A 13,271-nucleotide genomic window follows, 5' to 3' on the forward strand; every position below is an offset into this window, starting at 1 on the left:
GAGAAGTTAATTTGAAAAAGCCAGTGCAACCATTACTAACAAATAAAACCTAACCACATGCAAATGATTTGGAGTGCTTCTAAGGTAATTTGTACTCAGGCAAAAATTATTGTGCCGGTTCAATAGGTATAACTAACTTTGTGTGAAAATCACTTTTTTACTGATTTTGACTCATTGACTCAGACTCATCTGACTCATAAAACAGGGGTAAAAACAGGGAGCAGGGGACATTGCCTGACCGCAATGTCTAGATCGACCCATGCAGCACAGACAAAATAACTTGCAAACTGGTTGAACAAAAAAAACCCAGCAATAACAGGAGTTTCTTAAATTGTATGCAGAGTTGTTTTATTTGCTGCTGTGATTTATGTGACAAAGACAAATAATTATTTGCATTGTTTTCAGCCAGGTATAAGCTTACTATTGTTTTTACCCATGGGTCTGATACATGTACAAATAAAAACCTACCTTATTTTCATCCACCAGTAAAAGATGAAATTGATGCTTTTGACCATAGTTAGTTAAGGGACTTGACTTCTATTAGTTGTAATGTTGAGCAGGTTTTAATAAGCTCAAATCAGGATCGTCTGCAAACAGCTGAATACACTTTCTCCGGGTGAACATCTCCAAAATTTCGTTTCGAACCGCTGTCTTAAAGCAGTTCTGGCAGTTCTGGACCACTTTTCACTTTGACAAGGTTTTCTTACACAACCGGCATCTTTACTCGGCTTTTCGTCACGAAAGCGATGTGCTTTTCCAACAGACTGCAAAAGAACATTACACGAACATGGCATAAGCAGTCCAGTCGATGTATCACTTTACAAATAACGCACATGGCGCGACACATAGTTGTATCTTCAAAACCACAGCACTATGTGTCATGGTTAAGCTTGCATAAATTAGAATACATTATGTTGCACGTGACCAGTTGTGTTGTTGAATAAAGAATTCAAGATGTCGCTGTGTACGTCCGAGTCTTAGTGACAAACATTACATGGTACCAGGAGTAAAATCTGGTAAAATGGATTCGTTCAAGCCTCCGGAAGCTTTGTCGCTTCAAGGAAATCCAAGTGAAAATTGGAGAAGATGGGTCCAACGATTCGACCTTTATCTGACGGCGTCTGGCAAAATAAAAGAAGACGAGAAAGTTCAGTGCGCGATCCTGCTTCACGTGATCGGTGAAGAAGCGCTGGAAATTTATAATACCTTCAAGTTTGCTACTGGTGAGGATCCAAACAAGATTGCTGATCTTAAGAAGAAGTTTGAGGAGTATGTCAACCCGAGAAAGAACACTGTGTTCGAAAGATATCGATTTTGGGAATGTAAACAGCAAGAAGGCGAGACAATTGATCAGTTTATCACCGAGCTGAAAACACCTGCAAAGTACTGTGAATTTGGCGATCAGCATGACCTCATGATCCGCGACCGAATTGTGTTTGGTGTGAGAGATACCCGACTGAAAGAACGACTGCTCCGTGAATCGTCAGACCTTACCCTAGAAAAAGCAGCAAATGTTTGCAGAGCCGGCGAAGCAAGCTCGAGTCAAAAAAAGGAATTGGAAGATTCTGACAAGAGCGTTCCAGTTCATTGGGTCGGAAACAAGTTCAATTCAAGGCGTCCAAAACCGCCGCGTCCTAAATTACCGTTCAACTGTTCGAAGTGTGGCACTAAGCATCTACCAAAGTCATGTCCTGCGTTTGGAAAGCTTTGTCTCGTCTGTAAAGGAAAAGATCACTTCGCCAGAGTTTGTCCGCAAATGAAATCTCCCGTACACGTAGTCACTCCGAGCGATCAAGGCGCCATTGGTGGAGTCGAATTAGAAGTTCAATCAGATAATGGAGATCAAGAATTATTTATCGGAATAGCGACTAGTGCACCGCCTGTCGAAGACTCGGCTTGGTTTACGAATTTACGTGTCGGCGGAACACCGATTAAATTCAAACTGGACACAGGAGCCGAAGCGAATGTGTTGCCACTCAGTGTGTACTTGAAACTCAGAAATAAGTCACCGCTTTCGGAAACCAGCGTCATTCTCTCATCTTATAGAGACTTCAAAGTTAAACCTGAAGGAACACTAAACTTACACTGTGAAGCTCGTGGAATGAAAGAAAACCTGCCATTTTTTGTCGCCGCTGTTGAGTCACCACCGATTTTGGGACTTTCAGCTTGCCAAAAATTAAATTTGGTCAGAAGAGTTGAGAGTGTTGCCCAGGCCCCACTCACAAAGGAAGAAATTTTGGATGAGTTTCCTGACGTCTTTTCTGGACTGGGCTGTATGGAAGGCAGTTATCACATTGAATTGGATGATACAGTTGAGCCTGTCATTCACCCACCACGGCGAGTGCCATATAGTCTGCTCGAGAAGCTGAAAGAAAAACTCCAGGAGCTAGAAGAGAAAGATGTTATTCAGAAAGTGGACAGAACCACTCCGTGGGTTAACAGTCTCGTCATTGTAGAGAAACGTGATGGGTCCCTGCGTCTGTGTTTAGATCCCAGAGATCTTAACAAGGCAATTCGCCGAGAGCACCACAGGATTTCAACTGCAGAAGATATAGCAAGTCGTCTAAGTGGCAAGAAAGTCTTCTCCATAGTGGATGAAAAGGATGGCTTCTGGCAAGTGTGTCTAGATGATGAAAGTTCTCACCTCTGCACGTTCAACACTCCGTATGGCCGTTATCGTTTTAAAAGAATGCCATTTGGTATAAGTTCAGCACCAGAGGTTTTTCAGAAAAAGAATGAATCCACATTTGGAGACATTGATGGTGTGGAAGCCATATTTGATGACATAATTATCGCTGCTAAAGATGAGTTTGAGCATGATGCAATCATGAGAAAGCTTTTGCTAAGGGCACGAGAAGCGAAAGTTAAGTTCAATCCAGCAAAGCTCCAGTACAAAGTCAGTGAAGTCAAGTACATGGGGAACGTTGTGTCTGAATCAGGATTGAAGCCAGATGTTGAGAAAGTGCGAGCCATAATTCAAATGCCATTACCCCAGAACAGAGAAGAGCTGCGGAGAATCTTGGGAATGGTGAACTATTTTTCTCAGTTTATTCCTAATCAGTCAGAAGCTACTGCCCCCTTGCGAAGCCTGTTGAAGAAAGATGTAGTTTGGATCTGGTCACATGAGCACACACAGGCAGTGGAGCATCTTAAGGAGGTCCTGTCAAGTCAGCCTGTTTTAAAGTTCTTTGATCCTTCCAAGCCAGTCAATTTGCAAGTGGATGTCTCTAAGTCAGGTCTAGGAGCATGCATTCTCCAGTATGGCCACCCAATTGCCTACGCATCAAGATCTCTCACCCAAGCAGAAGTAAACTACGCCCAAATAGAGAAAGAACTTCTTGCAGTGGTATTTGGCTGCGAGAGATTTAATCATTATGTTTATGGTAGACCAGTAGATGTTATGTCAGACCATAAACCGCTGGTATCAATCACAAAGAAGCCACTGGTTAATTCTTCTACAAGGCTTCAACGCCTGCTTCTGAGACTTCAGAAGTATGAAGTCAACATCTCTTATGTTCCAGGCAAATACATGTAGGTAGCAGATACACTCTCAAGAGCCTTTCTGAATGAGCAGCCTACAGATGATGATTTGAACGATGACATGGAGGTGATGGTCCATAGCCTCATTACAAATCTTCCCATGACCCAGGAGAAATTGGCGCAAATGAAGTCTGCAACAGCACAAGATGAAGACCTTCTGAAATTATGTAAAGTTGTTAAGAATGGTTGGCCTTCCCACAGAAGCCAACTGCCTGCATCAGTTGCCTATTACTGGAGTCTTCGTAGTGAAATTCATGAAGTAGAAAGCCTGTTGTTCCTTGGCCAGAGGCTCGTAATCCCACAAGATATGAGACAAGATGTCCTGAATTGTATCCATGAGAGTCACCTTGGTATTGAAAAGTGTAAGGCAAGGGCCAGAGCTGTAGTCTATTGGCCAGGCATGTCTACTGCAATTGAGAGACTGGTGGCTAAATGCCCAGTATGTCTCAAGTATCAAAGAGAGAACCAGAAAGAGCCTCTCCTGCCTCATGAAGTCCCCCAGAGACCATGGCAGAAGCTTGGTGCAGACATATTTAAACTGAACACTAACTCTTATTTAGCTGTGGTTGACTACTACTCTAAATATCCTGAACTTTTTCTTATGAAAGACAAGACAGCCAGCTCTGTTATAACTAGCACGAAATCAATCTATGCCAGACATGGTATTCCAGATGAAGTTGTTGCCGACAACATGCCCTTCTCAAGCAAGGCTTTCCGTAATTTTGCAAGTGAGTGGGGATTTGAAATCTCTACATCAAGTCCCAGATACCCACAGTCCAATGGGATGAGTGAAAGAGCAATCCAGACCATCAAGAATTTACTTAGAAAGGCTTGTGCAGACGGAAATGACTCCAACATTGCTCTACTGGAGTACAGGAACACACCTATCTCTGGACTTAAGGAGTCACCTGCTCAGCTGTTAATGAGTCGCATGTTGAAGTCCAAACTACCTACTGTGCAGTCTCTCTTGAAACCTCAAGTGGTTGATAGCCCCCAACAGAAGCTGCAGCAGCGGAGTGATAAGCAGAAGATGTACTACGATCGGAATGCTAAGCAGCTGCCAAGTATTAAGGAGGGTGAAACAGCTAGAATAAGAAAAGGAAAGACTTGGGAGCCTGCCATTGTTACTGCACAACATAGTGCTCCAAGATCCTACATAGTTGCAACACCTGATGGTACCACCTACCGACGAAACCGTCATCACCTGCTCCCAACAGTCGAGTCGCCTCCACTGATCGCAGGACCAGCTATGATGCTTACTACTAGGCTGTGTTATTGTTGGTTATGTGCAAGTTCCAGTTAATAGTGACAACAGTGTGGAACAGACATTTCTAGTAATTTTCTGTGGATTGTTGTCACATAACTTGTTGACCTACTTTGTTTTTCTTTTGTTTTCTTTTTTGTTTTCGGTTTTGTTTATTTATTTATTTTATTGGAAAGGAAGATGTCATGTTTAAGCTTGCATAAATTAGAATACATTATGTTGCACGTGACCAGTTGTGTTGTTGAATAAAGAATTCAAGATGTCGCTGTGTGCGTCCGAGTCTTAGTGACAAACATTACACTATGTGAATAACTCTTGCACTACAACGAAAATAGTACGAAATCAAAGCAAATTTTATACAGATTCTTAAAATAATTTTTCCAAAGATGGAAAAAATTGCTACGCACCTTTTATCTTTAGATGTTTGATGCTTGGTCAAGCAGCCTCATGCTGTCGAATGCTCCAAAAATCAATATTTTTTCCTCTAGAACTCAAAAAACACGTGAAAAAACGCCATTTTCTCACACTTGCCTGTTGCCTTGTTGTTCAAAGGCTAAGTGCCCAACGTACTGTGGGACATGTGAACTTCAGCGCGTATACAGGACCTAAAAACTCTACCACTATACTGTCCCTTGAAGAGGGCGCCATTTTGAAAAAAATATGACGTCATCAGATATCCAGTTCTGGTTACGCGCCGCACTGGTTTTTAGGAGCGGAACCTGGAGTGTTGCTAGCTGCCTTCCTTAGATGGGATGCAAGTTCGTTCAAGGATACTTCCTGGCATCTTGTTAGTTTTTTTTTTAATAACGTTTCACCGATAGCCATTTATACTATTGGGTGGAGAAGATACTGGGAAAGATAAGTGTCTTGCACAAGAACACAGCACACTTTCGGCGTCTGAGTCAGAGCTGCTGATAGCTGTTATTCCGGCTTAGCCAGCGTGGCGATCGATTGAGTCGTTCCAAAATAAAATCAATAGTACTTAACTGTTTTAGACACCGAAGTGATTTCAATGTACTTACTTAAGTGAAATAACGCTCGGCTCGTGGAATAAATATATTCGTTCAAACGCTGACAAAGCTCTTTGCCAAAAATTTGGCTGAAAAAGAATTTTAAATTAAAAACGTTCTTGTCGGCGACAGCGGAAGACACTACATCTCATAATACCAGTATATATCGCCATTGATGGTATTATCAAGTTAGCCTCATCAACTTCAAAGAAGCTACACCAGTTGTGTTTATAAGATTAAAGCGTTCGCCAACTGAGCAAATCAATTAGATAATATAATAGAATTATTTATCCTAGTGTTAATCTCAGCTGGAGATAATTTTATCGATTAAAATTTAAAAGTTAAAAGTCAGCCGACGAATTCTTTACGCTTTTAAAATTATTTTCAAGATGAAATTATGGCCCGATTCTGTATGCCCCAGCGGGGGAAAAAGTTATCGAGTAAGTCAAGCAAATGAACGGTATGCCGAGTTATGAGATCATTAGCGAGACCTGTAGTCACCATTAGTACTCCCCCAGTTGCAAGATGGGATGCTATAGTCCATCGAAGCTCATCTCTCAACAATGTTTCAGGTTTCCCTAACAATTTGCCGCGGTACCCATTTATACGCCTGCTTGGAATTGGAGAGAGAGACTATGAGAGTAAAGCTAGCGTTTTGTCCAAGAACAGTGGACAAGGGTCAGTGTTGCTCCAAAGCCTAATTCGGCAAGATTATAAGAGCAGGGTGTGACGATCGGCCACGCTCTTCCTAATAAGATCAGTCGTGCTCAATCGATTCAGAGGCCGGAAATTTCATTTTCTTAAATTTCATCGAATTGAAGGAATTTATGTTTGGTAAAAGACAAATATTTGGTGTTTGAACTTGACCTTATAACGGAAAACTGGTTACTGTATTATAAATACTGTATTAAGATTTCCTTTTTATATTTCCTTTTTATCGATCAACACCTTATTCAAAAACCTCTTTCGTCGCTTTGAAATCGCTTGAAAGTTCTTAACAGTTTTTCAAGTAAAATAAATTAAGTTCGTTTGGGTTATAATTGGCATTAAATACACTGGTACTTGACTACTTTTCGGCTTACCCAATACAGAAAAGCTAGAAATATTGGACCTGCCATCGTCAAGCGTCTAAATGCAAGTGAACATTTCATAACTTGAGTGTTAAAACTTAAATGATCTTAAATCTTGTGAAGCATTTGTCTTTCTAGCTTGTTTTAAAAAAACTGTCTTTTCTTTGACGTTGATTGCGTGTTTTGTTATGTTTGTAAAACAGTTATGCCTAACCTTTACACAAAAAACTCTGACCCCATTAAAAAAAATTGTAGCAACTTTTCGAGTAATGCAAAGTCAATTAATTGTTTTGAGTAAATTGGTATGAATGAATACTTCAGTATAAAGGGATTTCCGTTTAAATTTCGAAGAGCTGTAAAGTGGACGGTCATCGGGAATTTTAACTATTTAACCTTCTTGTCAAATGCCTTATGGCAACATTCCGTAAACATGTTACGTTTCTAAGAAGCAGTGTTAAACTAAATGTAAGGGTCTAGTTTTTTTTATTCTTAAAATAACCTTCCTTCCTTTGACTTTGGGTGTTTTTTATGTTTGTAAAACTCTAATTTTTAACCTTTGTGCAGACACCTCTCCTCAGGGAAACTCGATTCCACGTTCCTGACTTACTTCAAATCTAATTCGCGAAAATTCTTCAGGGACTGAGACTTAAACATCTTCCCTTCCTGTCAAAAGCCTTCCTTGTCTTTTGACATACGAACGGCTAAACCCTGCAAAATGTTTGGTTTATTAAATGCTTTTCAGTGCACGGCATGAAACGTTAACCAGAGCTATTAAAAATCGGATTTTCGTTCTGATCCGGACATTGCTTTATAGTTGAACCATCCTATCTTTTCCAAAGTTTCCCTGTAGGGCCATAATTCGAGGTCTGTGTCGTAAGTGTGTAGTTAGGCAGTGGCCTCATTTATGCAATATATCGAAGTCAAAGTTGACTTTTGTCCTAGCCGGTTCGAGTATACTACTCATGGCTGAGGAATTGTTCTTCTGCCTTCCAAGAAACCACGTGACCTAACTCCCAAGCATAATAACTCACTTCTTTGAGATAATGATCTCCTCTACATAGAAGCAATCTATTTAGCAAAGGGTCACGGTGGTCCTTGCAAATTCACGTTAGTTTTCATAAGTATTTCTACATTTGTTTCGCTGGCGTTTCAAAGTTGAATATGATTAGATTTCAAATTATAGCTCTAAAGCACAAAATTCTCTAAAGAAACGAACAGAGTCAATCGATCTTTAGATTGATATACATTAATAAATACAGTGCAACGGAGTCCGTATAAGCTCAGGAAATATCATTTTGTGTTGAATAATCGAGTCAGTATACAACTTCTTATCCTTAAATCGAGGAGACAAGTGGCGCCCTTGTAAAGAAAATTAATTCTGACCGCAAATATCTATGTCATGTATGACAGCCACTAAGTGTACTGCCAATCACAAAAACATTCGCCTTTAAGGCTCAGGTAGCGATGTACTTAAGACGAAGAACACAGTCTAAAAATTAGTTCTGTGAAAGTTCTCGCAAGGTACAACTGCACCAATTGTCATACAGTAGCTAGGAAGAGTTTTCCAGACTCAAAGTGCGCAACAATCTCCCTGTTGACGAACGACGCTGAAGTTTGAAAATGAAACCGTTTTGTCCTGTGGTCCTACTTCTTGCAGTTTTCGTTGTTTCCTCGTACTTCCTGCTGATCACAGTATCCGCTACAACCAGAAACTTAAGGCAACAAGAAAGAGGTAAGTTGCGATTCCGAGGTTTAAAGGAGAAAACTGCACTTGTCGGGAGGTTAAAGGAACATAAATTTTCATGGATCTAACTCCTGTTTTCTTCAATGGAGGAGGACCCTTAACGCAATGCATTCGTAAATCTTTTCCACGCATTTTTTGACAAATTCGGTAAGCTATTAGACAAAAGAATAGGTAGTTTTTCCTTTCCCTCTCTTTATCTTAATTTCTGTATGATTTTTCGTTATGAATCGTGTACGTTGGGTGGTCAAGGACGAAAATGTTTTAAATAATTTATTGTTGCGTAAATTCACAGCGGAAAACTGAGTGTTTCGCGTATTGCTGCAGATTGTTACGGAAGTGGTACTCAATACAAACCTTTAGAGGCTGTCGAACTTATACGTGGATAGCGACCACTTACAGAGCAGAAAAAGTGTTCGTTATACCCAGGATGGAAAAAAAAGTAAGGCCACTAAGCGAATCTACAGCAGGACATCTTGACTTTTGATCTATCCATATTTTCATGCACGTCGCACACAACACGATAAAAAAAAGATAGTAAGCTGAGGCAAGCAAGCTCTATTGCTACAAAAGGTTGCAATCTTTGCATAAGTGGCGAGTGAACAATAGAAGCTAAATGGACAGTCGTTTAATTATTCTAGCGAATATAATATAAAGCATATTCCGTAGCTAAACATGTTAAATTGTTCACAGCAAAGACCAATTCACGAAATAACCAAACGTTGGAGGGGCAGATTTTGCACTACTCTAACAAAAAAATAATAATAATAATAATATTAAAAATTGCCGAATATCTGTACGCACTTCTGTGAAATAACACACAGCGAAAGATTTACAATTTCACAAGCGCGTGGCCGGAAAAAATCCCATAAAGTTGTACTGTTTGCAAACATAACAACGTTAATAAATTCCCTTATGTTCTTAAATCGAAGCAGTTTGCGCAAGCATTGGAAAATTTTCAAGGTTTGATTTTTAAACACGGAAGTCCTTAAGCAATTGCAAGATGTATCTTGATGCTTATTTCCATTTTGTTAAATGTTTTTTTCTTGGCGCAGTTATGCTCACCACTTCATCTTAACTTGACCCTTAATTTTCGTGTTTTACTTCTGAAAAGAGTCTGAAAACAAAAGACTCAGACAGCACGAAGTCAATAAAAAAAACCCGAAATCTATCGAGCTTTTACAGTTTTTATTTTTATTCATGCAATTTTGATGAAACAGCATTCCCTCTTGTATTGGAAATGGTTTAGGAGGAGAGGGGGTATTGCACTTTTGGGTGATGCAATTTTTTTTGCGAGCCAAGACGGATGTAGAAATATGAAATGCGGATTAAAACATTAAAACTATAGATCAGCAAAATTCAGAGATTAAAATACAGAACTTGATATCAAACAAACTTTGCTAAAGGAAACCCTTTTATTTTATCTTTGTTATATAAACACTGAAATAGTTACAGACTATAAGGAGCGCTCAGATTACAGTGTACAGGTGAACGTAATCCTAGTCACCAGGTCACTGCAAGCCTATTTTCGTGTCTTTGGCCTGGTTTCGAGCTGTAAAGGCTGGTTCTCTATGATCGCCCCGATCGTCTCTGTCGCTCTGTCGTTGCAAAGTCTGAGGTGATTGGAGCAAGCAAACTTTTGAAGCGACAGAGACGATCGGGACGATCATATGAGAACCAGGCTTAAGGAGGCAAAACTGGCTTTGGTTATTTTTTTTTCTTTTAAAAGACTGGATTCCGTGCATAAAGTCGAGCATACCAGCATGAAAATTGTTAAGCAAATGGCCTGCTCAGTGTATTTCCATAATACTGCAGTGAGACTTGTTGTGCAACGGGCGTTGATTTTGTTTACTATTTAATTAAACAGTAATATATAATGCTTCTAAGAGCATTTTCACTGAAGACAATGCTTAAGTAACTTAGTACAGTTTATTCAGCTGAATATAAATTCCAGTTACGAAAGAAAGTAACTTTTGCAACCTTTTTTTTTCCTTCATTTTGTTTTGCCTTGCATAAGGTCGCAGCCTTTTCCTCTGTAGAAAGTATAAGTTGCCTTTCAACACTAAAACCTTTGCGTGTAGTCCGTTCTTGTCAAATAAAGAACATCCTCCTAAACTGTAATCTTGAATAATCACCTCTTAAAAGGGTCTTCTGTCATTTAAATAGAAACATTTTTCTTATAATCGCTTTAGCTTCTTGGAATCATGGGCGCCGAATCAAGCGTGATGTGTCCAGTAATCACACTTCCGGATCCGCCAACACAACTCAGGTGCAGAACTTAACCACCACGGGGGTCCCCACAGTAGCAACAACTTATGGACGCCCTTTCTTTGGCTGGCCAACGAGACGAAGAAACACAGCAAGGCCAACTGGATCTGCCTTAAATTTAACAGGACTAACAGAAGTTCAAATAGATAAACTATTAAGAGGAAACAGAAGCTCTGTTCCACTAGATCATCTGGGATTTCCAAAAATTCCCAACAGTCACCGCGGCACGCGTCGACCTCCACCGCGGACTGAACATAACGTAAGCCACCCCACTCAGAATTCAGGAGAAGACGGTGACGGGAACTTTTCGCACGGAATGTTGGGCAACCATCGCAAAAGGGAAAATGGAACTCAAGCTTCAGATACAGAAGGAGCTCAGAAAGAATCCCGCAACGGTAACAGACGGGATATTTCCTTGGTCATCGCAAAACACAGCATTTGGATCTCTGTCGTAGCCAGCTTGTTACTGTCCGCGTTCATTTGTGTAATGGTGCACTGGGTACGACAAAGGAGACGTGGAAAGCTGACGATTGCTGCTGCGAGTAACAAAGGTCAGCGGTCTGCAGCAGTTATTTTCAAAGCATGACAATAAATCAAACGAAGAAAGCCGCTTAAAATAAACTTGCTTTTAAATAATCAAGACGTTTAAAACGGCACGTTTTGTATATGCTTTCAAAAGAAAAATTGTAGTTGTTGTAGATCATTTATTGTTATTGTAGTTGTAAAAACTGGTGAATTTCAATTTTTTAATAAGTAAAATAATTCAAGTCTATTGACTATAAATTCAGAGGTTCGATTCTCGTTGACTGTTTGTATCAGTTTGTTGTAATTAGAAAATTATGTAATGTTTAATAGACGAGCAGGGGTGCTTTATCAAGTTTAAAACACGAGGCGCAGCCGAGTGTTTTAGACTTGATGAAACACGAACTGCGAGTTTATTGAACGGCTTCAAAAACCTCTAATGTAGATCTTTTTTATTCTTGCACTGATACTTAGATTTTGGGTTATTTTGGCCAAGAAGATTGGACATAAAATTTAGCCGTGTCTCTATCAGATATAAAGACACTCATTAAAACATTTATTTCCTTTGTATTTTCTTAATGAATTATTAATGAGTTTTTGAACAAACAATATATTTCAGTTTTGTTTTTGTAATCTCTTTTGTGAAGAGCTTGAAACATTTAACTTTTCTGACATATAATTTCAGTGAGGTATAGCCTCATGATTTAGAATTAAATCAATTGTAGTTTTAGCCGGCATGATGATTAAATAAACTGAAATGAAAGGCTCAATCTACTTTTTAAAGAAAATGAAGAATCATTTATGAACAGCTTCCGGAAATGTTTGTCAAGTTCAAAACATTTCTCTTTCTCTTGCAAGTTAAGGATTAAACAAAGCCACAAATACTGACTAAAAAATAGCCGAGGTCAGAAATGTTTCTTTCTGCCTTGAGTCTTAAAAATACTAGAGTTCAATAAACAATAACCCCCATTCTGTTCGAAACGAAAGTTATGGGATATTTGTATGCCATGATCTGTTCCGAGAAGAGAGCAGTTTCTCTGACCTGGGTGGTCCCTTCAGGTTGTTCGCTATTGACTTCGACGGGTAATTATAATAAAGTTTAAAGAGCATCAGAAGATACAAAAATAGTACAGAAATAAAGAACTATGTAGAAAAATACTGAGCTCTAAAGAGGCCAATTTATTTAGGTCGTTCCGTGCGCGTGACTGTCAGAGGGATTAAGTGAAAACAATTTAAGAGGTTGGCACTTGGTTTATAGAAGTCCCGATAGAAAGTTAACTTGGTTTACTTGTTTATTCAGGCAGTCTAAAGCGTTCTTACAAGTTGTATTCCAACTAGCACAAAAATAAACCAACCTTTCCCAATGCAAAGTACTTGGGCTACCTCGCGCGTGATAAAATTCACGCTTTGGCTTAAGCAATTTCCGGGTTGATTGCAAATCCTTTCGATATCTTTGGGATTTATGTGATACATTTAAAAGCGTTCGATAAACACGACACTTGAAAGGGTTTTAGCAGCTCCTTTATTAAACGACAACATGGCTTTAAGAAGTGCAAAAATATGTGGTTGCAGAAGTCTACACATAGGCGTACGGGCCGGGGGGGGCAGGGGGGGCTGCAGCCCCCCCAAATTTTGGGCAACTCGGATTTTTTGGGAAGCAAGAGAAATTTGGGCAAAGCCAGTTTTTAAAGAAGTTTTTTCAAAGAGATAGATATTTTCTATTTTAACCTGAAGTCGACGTGTTAAAGCCAAATGAATTCACATGAGACAGTGGTTGCTTAGCACCTGATGAGTTTCTGGTTAATAGTGAAGGGGATCATTTGTTGATATACATATTTGTAAATTTTTAATGTTGG

At 39.6% G+C, this 13,271-nt stretch overlaps 2 protein-coding genes across 2 annotated transcripts in view; one reads left to right on the plus strand and one right to left on the minus strand.

The window, feature by feature from the left end:
• LOC144629753 (uncharacterized) overlaps positions 1-13,271 on the minus strand; it is a 39,237-nt gene that overhangs the window by 8,862 nt on the left and 17,104 nt on the right. The gene's annotated exons all lie outside the window — the stretch shown is intronic.
• Positions 8,505-11,510, plus strand: LOC144630923 (uncharacterized). Its single transcript, XM_078489282.1, has 2 exons — positions 8,505-8,616; positions 10,818-11,510. Exons 1-2 carry the CDS (start codon positions 8,505-8,507, stop codon positions 11,477-11,479), a joined length of 774 nt encoding a protein of 257 aa, XP_078345408.1. The 3' UTR covers positions 11,480-11,510.

The sequence above is a fragment of the Oculina patagonica genome, chromosome 11 (genome assembly GCF_052425735.1).
Source record: "Oculina patagonica isolate OP01 chromosome 11, crgOcupat, whole genome shotgun sequence".
Taxonomy (NCBI): Eukaryota; Metazoa; Cnidaria; class Anthozoa; order Scleractinia; family Oculinidae; genus Oculina; species Oculina patagonica.

Coding starts and splice junctions, on each gene's coding strand:
- LOC144630923 (XM_078489282.1), top strand. CDS start 8,505: ATGAAACCGTTTTGTCCTGTGGTCCTACTTCTTGCAGTTTTCGTTGTT. Junction 8,617..10,817: donor CTTAAGGCAACAAGAAAGAG/GTAAGTTGCGAT, acceptor TAATCGCTTTAG/CTTCTTGGAATCATGGGCGC.